General features: G+C 50.3%; 5 protein-coding genes across 5 annotated transcripts; all 5 read right to left on the reverse strand.

Moving 5' to 3' along the window:
• Positions 1–1,049: 1,049 nt before the first annotated feature.
• Positions 1,050–2,468, reverse strand: N7462_009501 (phosphatidyl synthase; the record flags this gene model as incomplete). The annotated part of the gene is made up of 2 exons (XM_057081215.1): positions 1,050–2,058; positions 2,098–2,468. The coding sequence occupies 2 exons, from the start codon at positions 2,466–2,468 to the stop codon at positions 1,050–1,052; spliced, it is 1,380 nt and encodes a 459-aa protein (XP_056930052.1).
• Positions 2,469–3,591: 1,123 nt separating this feature from the next.
• Positions 3,592–3,861, reverse strand: N7462_009502 (uncharacterized protein; the record flags this gene model as incomplete). The annotated part of the gene is made up of 1 exon (XM_057081216.1): positions 3,592–3,861. One exon carries the CDS (start codon positions 3,859–3,861, stop codon positions 3,592–3,594), a length of 270 nt encoding a protein of 89 aa, XP_056930053.1.
• A 4,013-nt stretch (positions 3,862–7,874) lies between these two features.
• N7462_009503 (uncharacterized protein) lies at positions 7,875–9,920 on the reverse strand (the record flags this gene model as incomplete). Its single annotated transcript, XM_057081217.1, has 1 exon — positions 7,875–9,920. The coding sequence occupies one exon, from the start codon at positions 9,918–9,920 to the stop codon at positions 7,875–7,877; it is 2,046 nt and encodes a 681-aa protein (XP_056930054.1).
• A 1,586-nt stretch (positions 9,921–11,506) lies between these two features.
• On the reverse strand, positions 11,507–11,956 carry N7462_009504 (YqaE/Pmp3 family membrane protein; the record flags this gene model as incomplete). Its single annotated transcript, XM_057081218.1, has 3 exons — positions 11,507–11,528; positions 11,626–11,760; positions 11,940–11,956. 3 exons carry the CDS (start codon positions 11,954–11,956, stop codon positions 11,507–11,509), a joined length of 174 nt encoding a protein of 57 aa, XP_056930055.1.
• Positions 11,957–13,091: 1,135 nt separating this feature from the next.
• On the reverse strand, positions 13,092–14,730 carry N7462_009505 (fungal specific transcription factor domain-containing protein; the record flags this gene model as incomplete). The annotated part of the gene is made up of 2 exons (XM_057081219.1): positions 13,092–14,184; positions 14,246–14,730. The coding sequence occupies 2 exons, from the start codon at positions 14,728–14,730 to the stop codon at positions 13,092–13,094; spliced, it is 1,578 nt and encodes a 525-aa protein (XP_056930056.1).
• Between the last annotated feature and the right edge of the window lie 461 nt (positions 14,731–15,191).

Here is a 15,191-nt window from a genome sequence, read left to right on the forward strand (position 1 = left end):
GGAGAAGCTTGGACTCATAGATAAACAGAAAATATTCTCAAAGCCACACTCAAGGTCCTCAAGCTAGGAATGAGACCCGATTTGTGGCATCCAAGATCCCACGACAGCCGTGTAATTTGCCATGGCAGACTAACTGCCTCGTTGAGAAAGATCGCATGTTCTCACCACATCGAGATGAATAACATCTCAGATACTGTATTTACTGAAGGTCTACCAAGCCGATGAACGAATCCCTCAACCTTAAGCCAACCGCCGTGATTCAGCCGGACCACACCCGCATTTCCCCCGGCTTTCCTAATCTGGTCCTCCCGTCCACCAGTGCCAAACTCCCTGTGATTTGTTGATCGCGAGCCAGCATGCCGAAACACGAGCTTACCAGGGGATGATCTCAGTCTCGAAAAATATCATTTTTTGGGCCTGCCAACGCTTTAAGGTGCATTGCATTACATCACGTTATGTTGGTGCGGGGTGAATATTGACTGGGTAGCTAGAAAGTTGCGCTGAAGATCCGGGGTAGATGGGTGTTAGTCCCCATGAGCACCCATTGATTTTGGATGGTGTGTATTACGGTATCGGGGCTTGAGACCTGGCGGTTGGAAATTTGGAATTCCAACTGTATTGAGAACGGTAAGCAGCAGCTTAGATGGGGAAAAGGCATAACATGAAAGGTTTAAAATGCTCAAGAAACAGGAAGCATGGTTTATTTGTTCATGATAATCCGATATAAATGGTCCTGATAATGCAGGATAGATAAACTACATCAGGCATAACAGCCTGGAGGTCTTGAAATTGAAGATAGAAGAACCAAACGGAAAGAAAAGGGAAATAGAATCAATACAACAGAGGGTGTTTGTTATCGTGACTTGAAAATCATCATATCTGATTGGTCATTTAAGAAAAAAAAGGTAGCGGAGTAGATAGCGTGGCCATGAAAGGAAGCTGGCTGAGAACGGATGATAGGGAGGTATAGAAATCAACCAGCCAAAGAGGACAGTGAGAAGGCCAGCAATCCATAGAAGAAAAGATCAGCAAAAGACCCAGAAGAGGCCTTAGTTCTTCAAGTAATTCTCTTCAAGTGTATCTTCTCGACCATAAAATGGGTTACCCTTGTTGATGGATCTTTGGTGCTCACGCTCTACTGCAAACTTGACCGCATCAAAAATGTGATCAACGATCTTCTTGGGGGGATAACGAGGAATAGTATTGTCCTGGTAGACACCCGTCTTCACCAGGATAGAGTACCATTCGTTATCTGAAATGTCGTTGAATTCATTGGTACCTCGAATGTCTGATTCGGGAGTATCACCAACAAAATAGACTGTGCTCGGCGGCTTGTCAATGCCATGCGAGTCGCTGCGCCACTGCTGGAGCAAGCGAGTAGCGAACTGAAAGGTACCCATCTGGGGCTTGCCAAAGGCGACGGTCTTCAACTCATTTCCGGTAACGGCTTTGTAGAGTGCCTCGAGCGAAGCACGTAGGGCTCCCATACCAATACGTGAGTGCTCATGAGATGTAGACCAGACTACATCGTTATGGGAGAAGTAGACAGGGGGTCCCTCATCGAACGTCTCCGACCGTGTGCCCAGGCGGCCGTTCTGAGACATCAAGCAGTCCAGAATGATCTGCTGGTCGCCGGCCCAATCGCGGCTGTCGGCAAAGACGAATATCGCTTCAATTTGGACCGCGTCCAAGTCGAGCTCTCGTGAGTTCTTGTATTCTTCGTCGGTCAATTTACGGAAGGGGGTGGTGTCGTGACGTGTCTTGATAATGTCACCTGGGGTGATAACATTCTGAAATCCATATCCTTCGGCGACAATGCGACACTTTTCGCCCTCGCCGCCTACGACGAGGACGGTCTTGTACCGTTGCGCCTTTTCGCGCATGGGTGTGTGGCCACAAATGAATTGGCCCGGGGAAACTTCTAATTGGAGCTGGCGGCTGAGATCCTGACACCTTTCTTGCTCAGTCTTTCCACCACCGTTGGTCAAGAAGATGTAAGGTCTGCCCAGTTTGCAGTCAGCGCCCACGATTCTTTTCACACCCCTCCCATTGAGTCGTCTCGGGTCCGCGGGAGGAAATACAGGGAATTGGACTCACACTCGAATTCCATAAGGATTTTCGCCATTGATATACTTCATCGCATCGACCGCTTCGGGAATGACCTGCCCGCCTCTGATGAGGACACCATCGATGTCGAAGGCAAGGGCGAAATCGTCACTGGTCATTATTGGCGGAGTTGACAGAGGGGTATCAGTCTGAAGATACTCTTCTTCCGATGAGATAGCGTCTTCGTCCAGGTGATGCTTGACCAGTTCCAGTTCAGTTGTCAGATCACAGTCATGAGTGGAAGCCATCAAGTGCTTTGGAGGTATGACGACGTTGGGGCCCCCGTAGAGGTCGGCCCGATCGGCGTGCAGACTGGAAAGTCGGCGGACCCTCTGGGCACCGAACCCATCGGCAGTAGCCATTGTGAGCGGGCAAACGGTCACGGTGGGTCAACAAGCGGGTCTCCTGCAGCACAGCAGGTATGACGACAATCGTAAGCGCGACAGAGAAAGAGACGCGCTGATATCCACCCGGATCGACGAACGACAAGGCGCCAGGAGATCTGTGACTGTCTCTTATCTAGAGACAATGGTTGGAAAGGAGATCGAGAAAGCTCACGATTATGCACTTATCGTGAGTGATGTGCAGTGTGCAGAAGCAGTAAGCAGCAGATGCAAATCGTGTCGAAAGCAAGTTAGGACTATGGAGCATGTGGAGAGGGAACAGGGCCATTAATATAGCATCCCGAGGCCAAATCTGGCGCGCAAAGTATCAGGAATCATTTGTAACCTGGCAGGGCCCCACTACCCTGTCCTTGTTGCTCAGACACACAGCCTCCGTCATCATCATTTCGAGATCTGAAGCCCGTCCTAGTTTCCCTTCTGGTATCCTCCCATGGCCTCCTACTGGTTACACGCAATGGACTTCACTCAGCATCCAGAGAGAGAGGGCGAAGACTGTCCCTGCGGATCCACAACGGCGTGCCCTTGGCGCAGGGAGCCATTCCCACGAGCCTGCTCGCCGACGCTGATTGATTCGTACAGATGGAAAAAAGACGCAACCGTTCCGACTGCACGGAGTGGAGTCGGCCGGGCCTGCGTACCATGAATGGGCCCTTGACGTCGTGCATAGTACCGGAGTACTGCATGGGCAATGCGTGTTAATCAGGTAAGATTACCGAAGGCGATCATTGCTCCCGCGAGCCTTTGCGAGTCCATGCAAGTCTTTGTTTTCCTTCAACGGGATCAGTGACTCGGTTGATCATGACTCTCCGAATTGGAAGTTCCCATGGCGCCTGCTTGGCTGCTTCAAAACCCGACCTTATTTCGGCGTGGCGTCGGCATCGTCTGCCAAAAGTGATTCATCACCCTGGTCGTTGCCGCTTCTTTCCCTCCTTCCCCTCCGGAAACCATCCCTCTCGCACATCCTTGAGGATTCCCTAAGCCCCATTCGACCGACGTCCATGATCCCATCCCTGCCCAACCAGTTGCTGTGTAGAGTATCCCGAGGATTCTCTAGGTGCAGGGCCGGTCCTGCACGATCGAATCAGCAGGCGTCACCGCGGGGCAGATCGGAGGCCTTGACGTCATACAATTCCGGTGGCTGACTCAACAGCCTCAGGAACCGAAACACCAGACTGGCTGGGCGACACTCACTACCGAGGTCTGTGCTCGCCCGTCCCGGATCAGGCATGGACCAAGGACCAAGCACAATAGGGGGAATCGGGAGAACGCCCTTCCCGCCCTTGCCCCGGTCATGATGGTGGTAGAAGAGGACGAAACGCTCGAGTTGGGGAGTGGTATGTGGCGCCAACATGGCGCCGGATACTACATCAGCCCGACCGCCATCTCAGCCGCTCTTGTCTACGGGCAAGCCACATCTGCAGCCATCCTACTCCGGCGCAATGAAGGACCTGGTCAAGTCGACGCCTGAGTGCACTTTAAACGATTCTACATGGGAAAGCGGGACCATGTGGAGTCCTATTCATATTCCAAAGAAATAGAGTACATGTGCATAGACGACGGATTAGGCAGTATAATGAGCCGCCATCCATGGTAAAACATCCAAAAGGAATATACCTTTATGGCTTCCTGCTGCTACAAAATACCATACTTCAGGCCCTCTCCGACCCTGGCCAAGGAGGAGGGGGTTCGCCTAAGATGTGGTCACCATGCATTACAGCCATTGATCTAGGCTATGTTATAGTTCGCCCGCCCGCCCGCAAGATCTATCCAGCGACCGGGCCGCGAACTTCCTTGCCATGACGGATATGGCTCTGGCAAATGCTGTCAGGTGGAAACCAGAGCTCTCAGGCTGTGAATTCCGTCCAATCGAGCGCAGACAGCGGCCAGCAAGTCGCAAATCCGAGCTTTCTGTATGGAGCCGAGGAGGAGAAGATCTCACTTTCGTGGCCCGAGCCTAGCCGGCGCACGGTGGATATAATCCCTAGCATGTGAAATCAGATATGATCAGGCATTCGTGATTAGACGCACGGTTACTTGGTGCTGTATCTTGTTGACTTGGCTCTCGACCGACCGGGGAAGAATACTCTAAGGCGAGCCAATAAACTAGCTAATTTACCCAGTAGCCAGGTATAATAACTTCTACACTGAAAAGGTCATATCCACATGATGGGTACAGACGTCGCTTAAAGGTCCGGCCAAAGGCAAGTCAAGCAGAGTGCCGGTCACGATATGGCTTGGCTCGTTTTGTAACAAGGGGCTTCCTATTCCTATAACCTCTCTTCTCCTCATAGAGCATACCCCCATTTCCATTAATATTTTTGGAGACTGAACATGTTATATATCTCGCTGATTCGTTGGAATATTTTTCTGGATTGTGAAAAGTTAGACAAAATCTATTCCGTTCAAGAGTGGGCTGCTCTAGAACAGGCAACATAGACCAACGCTGCTCGAAGTACGAGCACCTAATGTGACTCAAAGGAAGAAAGCAGATAAAACATATCATCCTATTTTACAACTATATATATTACTGAGTAGTATTGCTCTTATTTCTGATTATATCAAGAAGCCGCAAAGCCTTAACGCTATGTTTTCAAGGGCGAACGATTAGATGGAAAACATTGCGATGTACGCGCCATCATTGTATCAATTTAGTTTAACCTAACTCTCTAGGCCAAACATCTCCGCTATTTCGATTACCTTTTCATCATGTTTTTTTTGTAAAGGCCGCTGCTCTCGGAGATAAATCTTGTGAAAAAGCCAAGGCTCTAGACCTTCGCTCCTTTTCCTTGAAGAAACATGAACATAAGTCATTAAGATGATGAGTTGCAAAATGATGGCCACGATCCACGCAGAGCTGAAAGAACTGTTGGCACCAGAAAAACTTGTCCCAGATTCCTAGTGCGAGATAGGTATGAGCAACTGTGAACATTGGCAGCATCGCGGCATGCAGCCCAAAAGTTCCCATTTTATCCTGTGTAAGATACGCAACACTTAGACATGCGCGGTCGGCATAGATGGTCAAGTGCCGATGATGTTCTTCATAAAGCTGACAGACATTTTTCTCGTAGAAAGGCAAGTCTGGGGATGCCTGTGAAAGGGGCCCAACAAGGCTTTTCACTTTATAAATCATGTTTTGGTTCTGAATCATCATGAACCAGTACCATGTGTATAATGTGGCATCATCCATCGAGTGAAAATGATAGGGTTTGCCAAATAATGAATCCATAGGTGGTAACGGCGAGGAGAAGATCTCGCCAGCGACAGGGTGCCAATGGCACACACCGATTCCACTCATGGTATACCATCTAATTAAATTCGATTTCTGCTCCAAACAATTTCCAAGTAGATTTTGATAAGCCTCGAGATCAGGACAGGGCTGAGTGATCGAATTGATGGTGGCAATTACGGAACCAAAGTCATCGTAAATCTTAATCAGCTTGATTTGGAGAGTGCTCTCCCTTAATTGAGTGACCGGAACATATCTCTCGTGGGGCTTTTTGATACCTGCTGACGATAAAAGCTAAACGTATCATCCAGTTAGTCACTGATGAGGAGGAATATTTTTGGGCGACGTTCAGACCATTGGTAGCCTTGTGTGGTTGATATAGATTGCATCGATGAGAGAGTTTTGGACAATCTTTGGGCGGTAATGCCGCAAAATATTATCGGTCCCTTCTACATGGGCAAAATAAGCTTGAAGGTCATGAGGGCAGTGAAGTTTCTGACATGCTAGTCAGTACACAACCCGAGTATGTCACGACGCTAGCCCGCTATACCTCGATTTCCTGGAATAAAACGGCGGTATATATTATCTGGTTATCATACCTTCCAAGGTACATCGCATTCAACAACATCCGGATTGCAACAGTATACAGCTGCAGTCCGTAAAAAAAGAGACCGTTGTTGCCTTGCATTTTGCCAAGGTAAAGACACGATAGCGCGGCAATGGCCCTTTCGAGCATGTCGCTCTTATTGGGGAGGACTGCAAAGCCCCGAATCAAGAACTGCCAGTAATCGACAAGAGATACGGCTTCTGTACCCTTGGGAAAGTAAAGATCGTAGTAGGAGGCAAAAACTTGGCTTCGCCATGCAGGTCTTGCCAGATCTCCCGGTCTGTTCACAGACTCAACCTGGAAAGAGGATCTTTGTTTCCGTCCTTCAGCATGGTAGATAAACAGAGCACCGGCGTCAGATCTTTCGTATCCTGGACAATGGCCGCTTCGTTTCAGGCAAATCTTGCACTGTGGTTTTTGCTCGTCACACTACCTATCCCATGAGTATTAGGGGCCAAGGGGGGCCGTGTGGGGGGATTCTGTTGCAGATTTGAGGCGCACTAACCTTGACTTTCCTCTTCCTACAGGCTTGACAACCTTTTGATTGCCATGCTTTGCCGCCCATTCTGTGCTTTCGAATATACTCTGAGCCCCGTCTCCGCCCTTATCACCTGACCAATGGGTGTAAACGGAGTCGAAGGATCGCTTGAGCACAACAAACACGTTTTCCCTGGCAATATGGAGACGGTGGGGCCGAGCTGATAAGTAGTGAAGTCTGATACCGCCCTCCTCTCCGCCTGCCGTTTTTGATAAAAAGAGACGGTGATGGTTCACGGGTTTTGTCGTTTCTACGTGGGAAAAGATCGCTTTACAGGCCCAGGGCTTCAGAAAGAGATATAAGCGCTTTCGATGTACAATATGAGGTAGAAGAAAATTATAAGAGGCCACGGATCAAAGAAATAGGTTGATTTCAGGTTCGAAATTGAGAAGTCGCGTGTTCTATGACTGTAGTGTCGTCCTATCACGTAGGCAACATTCTACAGGAAGTGAATGAACATCTCCCACAGCTCTGAAGGGAGAGTAACACCCCATTATTGGCTGGTTAACAGACTGCCGACAGACTGTTTCCCAAGAAGGGAAATGGATAGAGCGAGGAACGGAAAACGGAGAGTATGATCGAATGTTGGTTGGGTGAGAGTCTGATCTGAGCGTAGAGATATCGAAATTCAGAGTTCTCTTCAGCTTCGACAACAGTTTTTATCAGTCATTTCCAAACCCTTATCATCCGCAGCAATCTAAACAGAATACCTGAAGACCATTTTTTGCTAACGATTTTACAAATGAAGTCGCGAATGGAAAATCAAAGAAGAAAAAAATGAATTATGGGTATGGACAAGAAGATTAGCTATCTATGTAGGTGGCACTGACGCCATGCAATTATGCAGAATTGCCTCTCCAAATCCGACTTGGGTGATCGGATATCAGACCAAGACTCTACCCTAGAGAACATGGTAGTCGCTAATGTACAACAGAGAAAAAGAGAAAAGGATATAGAGAACGTTCGAGAAAAGAAGAGATAGGCATAATATTTTCAGTCCACATGCAATATAAGGTCATGTCCTCGCCTGGAGGGAGTCAGCTGAGGACTCACTGTTGATGATCGAATAGGGATGTCGTCGGGTTGTTTTTTTGGGCTTGATGGGTAATGCACCTGGCCCGGATAAGCTTCCGATGGATATGGAAGCTCAGCCGTCCCGGTACGAGGTGGCGGTGGAGGTAATTGACTCCGAGTACGCTCCAGCCAGAAATCTTCCGGGGAGTATGGAGCTAGAACACCGCCCGGAGACCGGCTACTATTGCTGCCAATCTGAACGCGTTTTATATCATCTTTTCGGATGATCCGTGGCCGCGAAACAATTTCTGCAAGGGCTCCCCGCTTTCCTGTGCGTTGTCCTGGGCGCGTAAGTGGAGGGCGTCTAGGCGAATCGGCGCGAAAAGGTGTCTTTGGACTAGATGCCATCCCGGGCAAATTGTGCACTTTGGCCGGAGGGCCGAAGGGATGTTTCGTTACGGTGGAACCAGCGGGTGTGGTTACCGGCGGTGTTGTTATCCCAGACAATCCAGGTAGATTTGGTATTGAAGGAAGTGCAGGAACGGTACCAAAGGTTGTAATGGGCCGTGGAAAAGCGAGTTCTGGGTGGGTAGAATAGATGCTACTTTGCCGGGGTAGGCGAATGTTATTTGATTCAAGTCCGCTTGTGTATTTGTCTGCGGAGAAAGGAGACCCCAGCGTTCTCTCGCTTGTATAGGTTGGCAGTATTTGTGCAACCGGGGATAGAGTTTGGCCGCCTCCTCCTCCAGGCCACTCGGCTGGGCTGGGCATCAATCCATCCTTTATAGCGCGAGGATTGGATGGGAGTCCTGTGGCGCCAAAGGATGTCGCTGCTGCTGACACTGGCGAAGTCATTGAAAACGAATTATCTTGCAGTGGGACATTCGGCAAATATTCATCTTCTTCGAATAGAGTTTCGCCGCTATCTGGACGATGATTCCATTTCAGAGCCGGAGGATGTATTGGAATGGGTTGTTGAGGCGGGTCCGTGAGTGTGCGTTGAGAGGACAACGTCCTGGGCGGTGTTCCATATGACCCAGGCGAGTTGATTGTGTTTTCAGCTAGCTCGTTCTCGTTGTCCTGCTGCGGCAGACCGGCACCGAGAGCTCCCCGAGCCCAAGCGCCAGCAGTCTCAATTGATGCGTTATTAGATAGTGAACGGAAGGCATGCACTTCGTTCGACTGAAGTGCTCCGCTGGCAAAGAATCCACCACCTGGACCAGGGTCCCCTCCAGTACCTGGGTTATACATGGAATTTCCGGAAGATGGCCTTGAGAAGTCGAGAGGCTCGGACATGCTACCTCCGATCTCAAATTCACCGCCCTCTTCGCCTTTCTTCTGCCTCCATTTTTTGCTCAAGAAGAATACGGCCACTCCGATAATAAAACAGCCCGCCACTCCAGATGAGACAGACACTCCGATGACCGTGCCTGATGTGATGTGGGACTTTCCACTGGTTTGAGTGGATGAAGCAGAAGGGCTCGTAGGGCTGGAGGCGTATTCTGAGTCAGAAGTAGATGCAACACTCGGTAAAGAGGTATTGTCCGCGGACTTGTCGGTTTTCGTCGTTCTGGATGTATTCGTGGAAGTGGATTTGGAGGTGGTTGTCGTGTCGGATGTTGTACTATCAGCGGTCGTCGTCGAGGACGCTGGAGCAAAGCTGATCGCGGTGATTGTCGGCAGCGTTTCAGCGATATGGCCATTTACCGAGTCGCAGATAGCATAGACGCTTTCGCTGTCTTTGGAGATAATAGACTTTGAGCAGACGGCATAGAGACAGCTCAGGCTCGCTTCTCCCAGAGTATAGCCATTCTTCGTGGCTGTTTTACAGAGACAGTTGGTATTTGACGACGAGCAGGACGTGTATTCGGTGTCGATGAAGTTGTTCACGCATGTTTTAGCACAGTTCGGAATGACATCCAACAGAGAAGATTCGGTAGATGATGTGCCCAAAGGGTCTGCAGAGCTGAAGGAAACCAAGAGAGCAACCGCGGCGAGAATTCCGTAGTGAGAAGAGAGACGCATTCTGTGGTGACAAAGCTATCATGCTTGTAAGCAGGTGTTTTCTCTAGATACCTATATCTCTCTCTATTCCACCAACGCCACGCAGGGGCTGACCTGTTCTGATATTCCGTGGGTATGACTACCCTCGAAGCCATAGAACCTTTAAGGTTACCATTATAGAGCCAAGATAATTTGAAGATGACCGTTATATCGAATACCTGGACAGGCCGATACGAATGAGAAGAGAGAGAAGAGAGAAAGCCCTAAAGAAAGGGAATGTCAGAAGGATCCCGAGGGATGTTCCAAAATAGAAGGGCTTAAGGTCCCTCATTAAGCCCGTAGGACATGTAAAATGGCGCGATTCTGCGCGCGAGGCCTCAAGATCCTCGATAATGCTCTCCCAACTGGTCCATTGGCCTGGCAAGCCAGGATTGCCCCTCCCACTTGAAACTCGGACGCTGCAGTGGTGCCCCTTGTAGGCGCCCTGATGAAACCATATGACATCGTGAGGCTTGCAGTACATGATTCGGGCGAATGATAAGGGGCGAAATGCACCCACTCTGCTGGTGTTGGCGCTGGGTGGGCGAACGCGACGTATAGGCGCCGGCGGTACGCGCCCATGCGACCCTGGGCGCTTGGGAGGACACCACCATCAAAGTCGTGCGATGTGGCTATGTTTCAGCACCGCTCGAGCTTGGCTTATCGCTAGATCTGCTGCAAATCATTGTGGATATGTTGGAGTGTCGGTGGGTTGAGGATAATTAAAAACGGGGAGGGCCCATAGTTCCAAGTTATTTCTGGCCCAGGCCAGATCGCCCAAGCTTCTTCGGTCTCGTTCATTTCAGGGCTCCCCGCGCCTCTTCCTTGATCATACACTTGGATCATACTCTATGAAGGACACGATTTGATCGCTCCAAGTGGCTTGCTACGGCGCTTGAGGAGTGCACTGCTTTGCAGCACATGCAAGTGCCTACGTTGTCCCTCCAATCAAATTACAGGCCACTGGACCAATCAGAGGCGTTAGAGAGACCCGCATCTGGAGATGCGCTTGAGGGGCGAGTCGCGCATCAATCGACCACAACCAGCAAGTTGGGAGAGAAGTACAAGTTAAGCTATTGAGCCTGATCAAGGGACCGTTTGAGAGGATTGAGAACTTTCAAATAATTGCCATTGCCATCAATCGTAAAAGCGAACTAACCCCGGGCCAAGACGCGAAAGAAGCCCGAAAGGTCGTACAATATGAGGTGGTATCATTTGTAATAGGAAAAAGGAGAAAGCAAAGGCACAGCAAAAACAAAACCCGGCAAGATTCGAAGGCAAAACAAATGAAAAGATCGATAATCACTATCGAGGCGGAGGGGGCGCCGTAATTAAGAAATTATGGACATCACTAGCGATGCCAAGAAGGGGGGTTGCAGGAGGCTAGCCACTGAACCGGACTTCTGCGGAACGCTGACCCCAGTGCCGCCAGACGCACCATCGTTGCACCCGCGCCGCAGACCTAGATCCTAGGAGAGCGTACACTGGGCGATCCGATTCATCCAGGTCGGTCGGAAAAAAGGGGGCGTGGTGAGATCCACCGGGACCGGAGATTCCGGCGGACGTATCTAGTATTTGAAGATGATGTAGCTGAGAAGAGCGAGATGTCAGTCTATGAACGTCAAGAGTGGAGTTGGAACAGAAGGGTTTTCGTCGGTTCGACGGTCGGCGCATAGGCAATACATACATGGCGTGGATCACACCGGGGATCCAACCCAGGATGGTCAGACAGATGTTGATCAGGAAATCAGCACCACATCCGCGCTCCAGGAAGACACCCAGAGGAGGCAGGATGATGGCGAAGATGATCTTGCAAATGTCGCTGCAGTAATTCAGTTAGCTTTACCGGAAGTTTGGATGAAGAGCCGAGTATGAATGCGAAACCGCAAGGCTGGAACGGTCGCATTTGGCCAAGACCTTGCGGCCCCCCGGATGGGTGGATGAGGGAAGCTTGGAAGAGGAGAGAACTCAGGGGCCACAAGGGGAGCAGAGAGCACTTACGAAGCAGTGAAAGGCATGTTGACGGTTGGAAGTTGTGCGGAGGAAGGAGGAATGAGAGGGAACCGAGATGGAGGAGTGGGAATGCGGAGGACTTAAGAAAGCCAGAACCGGTCAGGAGCAGTCGGCGAGCTTCTTTTTTTCTATTGCGTCATGGGCCCGCCACGTGTGGCGCAGGGAAAGGTAGCTTCGCCCCTGATTGGCTGTAAAGCCCATCTCTGTGGCTAGAGTATGTTACCTAATATTGCTGATATAATCCCTGGGCTTTCCTGATTGGGTTTCGGTTGGGAGATCGCGAGCACATGATTCTAGTATGACTTGATTTCCCCAATGATTAAAATAACGATAGTCAGCCCTCCCATAGTCCAAACACTTTCCCCCTTTTTTCCCACTCAGTACAACATGATTCCTGCTACAAGGCCAGCTGCAGCCGCTGTGGACCTCCAGTAGAGGCAGCCAGAGACTGCAACAAAAAAACAATCGCCAATGCATTCTGCGCGATCTCCATTCCGAACCGCCCTATCGGCGGGGCCCGTTTCCTGGTTGCCTGGATGGTCTATGCTTGGCATTGTGCGCTGGCCGTGGCTGGACAAGTTCGCCATGTCTGTGTGTGTGTGACTGGAAGGAACCTGGAACGCATTGGATCCTCCGGTCCCATGATGGTGCAGCAGCGCCGATCCTCGGTTGACTACTCGTGCAGGCCGGCCGAGACGGCATCATCATCTGTGGCGCTCATCCTGGTCCAGCGCCAGCCCTACAGGGGACGCTTCCCTGACTAGGCCTAACCGTCGCCCCGTTCCCCCGTCACCCCCACCTGCCAAGGCCACGCTGTAGCCTGGGTACCTCCATTGGCTGCCAGTGACTTCACGAACGACGTGGGCGGTTGCGACAGTGGCTGGAAACTCCGTCACGGCGAACAATCAAGGATGAACGACTTAGCTCCTGGCGTAAGCCGGTTTCTCAAGAGGGTACTTTGTGTAGCATACGATGTACCTTTCGATAATCAGAACCGGAAGCGCTCATCCTTCGGTTCGGCTGATTTTCTTTTAGGGGTCGAACTCCCGATTCTGGCATCCTAATCAAAATCTCCAAGATTGGACATGATGCTATTTTTAAATGTCGATTTGCATACTCTGTACAAAGCATATGATTGCATCAAAACACATCCAGCCCGGTATTGAAATCCACTTCCTCCAGCAACGAACTCCACTGGGGTATATCCAAATCGGGCGCCACAGCCACAAACTCAGACCACAACTGGTCCCACCCTTCTTCACCAATGTCGTTGACCAATATACTGCCCTGGTCGCCATCTGCTTCAATTATAGATGAGGGTTGTATTGTAGTGCGTTGGGTCCCCGGGACGCGTACGGAGTCGCTCAGGCCCGACGCCGGCAGGGTCTGCACCCTAGCCGGCTCTGACGCCCCCGCAGAGTCCCCTTTGAACGTCGAGCTAACAGGCTGCGACTGCTGTTTGTGGAGGGTCGACATGAGGGTCTGAAGGTTCTTCTGGACCCCTTGCATTAAATAGTTCGACTCCTTTTTAGACCGCTCGAGCATCTGATACCCCGCCATCACCTTGGCCTTGCGAGCTTCCACGTCCGGAGCATTGGGGTTGAAAGATACATCCATAGCGAGGATCAGCGCGGCAAAGAAGACATGGTGCATGACGGTCCAGAACCGTCCAGGCATAAGTCCCACGTCAGTCTTGATATCATCCATCGAGCGCCGTAACTCTAGGACCTTCTGTGCGGACCGGATGCATACCATGTGCGAATAGGCATATTTAGGATTCATTGTTCCCTCCAGGTGGTACGGCCGGTGGAGCCGGCAGAGACGGGTATTCAGACTGAAGTGAATGCTGGTCCGTTGCCAGGCAATGTAAGGTCGCTCTTTGCATATCTCGCGGCTCTGCTCGATGCTGTCGGGGTCGATCTTGAAGAATACGGGCATGTCTTCGATCAGCTTCTGGAACCTCTGGTCTAGTTCTAAAATGGTATCGTAATCATTTTCCGAGCTATCTAGGAGGACCGACGGCAGGGCGTCGATGACTTGCCGACACAGTTCCGAGGTTTTGATTCGCCAAAAGAAGGCGGACATTGATGTCGGGACAGACATGGGAAACTCTCGATGTATGCCAGCGCAAGTGATATACTCGTCATCCGTGTTGCTGGGGAAATTGACGTTCATATGCTTTGGTTGAAAAATGTACGCCCCCTCTTGGGCACCACCTGAAAACGACAAGAGCCTGTGGTTGTGGTTAGTATGGATTTGAAATCTAGAACAGTCGGTCAGAAGGAAATCAATACCAGTCTGATGCGACCATGCCCCACCAGAGACGTCGTTGAACCTCAATATCGATCATGTCGCACCCCTTTATCCTTCGGTCTTCGCGACATTTCTCTGTATCTAATCGATGAATCTGCAACTCCCGTGACATCATGAAGCAGCGGTGGCGAAGTAGATGCACTTTGAGCGGGAATCCGTCCGTGTTCATGAGTATATGAGCCATGACACCAATGGCTGCGAGGGAGATAGTTGACGCTTGTATCAGCTGGCGAGGATGGTCTAGGATCGCGAGTGCAAGCCTAGTGTACACCATGAAGGCTGCGCCAGCTCCTTCTCGAGTGGACTTGAGCGTCTCCAGGAGCTGTGGGGTCCATAATAGTGCAGCACCGGCAAAGATACCAAATATTAACATCACATCAGCCGCCTCCGGCTCTTCCCCTTCTAGGAAGCATTGATACGTCTTTTCCATGCGAGAACGGGTGCTGGGGATATGAAGAATTCCCATGGTTGGTTGATAAACATTTGCAAAATGGTCGAACAGTTGCCTTGCTTGCCGAAGTGGAGGCAGGTTTTTAGCTATTTCAGCCATACTGGGACCTCTATTGTTCATTTCCTCTGAATGTAGAAGATGATAATTAAAAGGGGTGACATAGTGAGAAGTGGAGCCCTATATATTATCAGTAAGAGCAAATATTAACCTGCTAGTAGGTTATCTTACAACTTGAGGACTCAATGCGTATGTCAAACTATCAGACAAATCGGGTCGGATTGTCCCAGATTGCATCGCCTCATAGTTCCTTTCAGCTAACTTTTGCTCCAATCGACGAACACGAAACAGAAGCTCATCTGAGTCGCTTAAGAGGTATTAGCACAAACGAAGACTTGGCTTAGTCTTCGAAGAGAGGGCCCTTACTTCGAAGATAGTTCCGATCGATCGGTCGCGAGGCCAGAATCGAAACGAGACAC

Source organism: Penicillium macrosclerotiorum (assembly GCF_028827735.1).
Source record: "Penicillium macrosclerotiorum strain IBT 26536 chromosome Unknown utg000009l_segment0_segment0, whole genome shotgun sequence".
Lineage (NCBI taxonomy): Eukaryota > Fungi > Ascomycota > Eurotiomycetes > Eurotiales > Aspergillaceae > Penicillium > Penicillium macrosclerotiorum.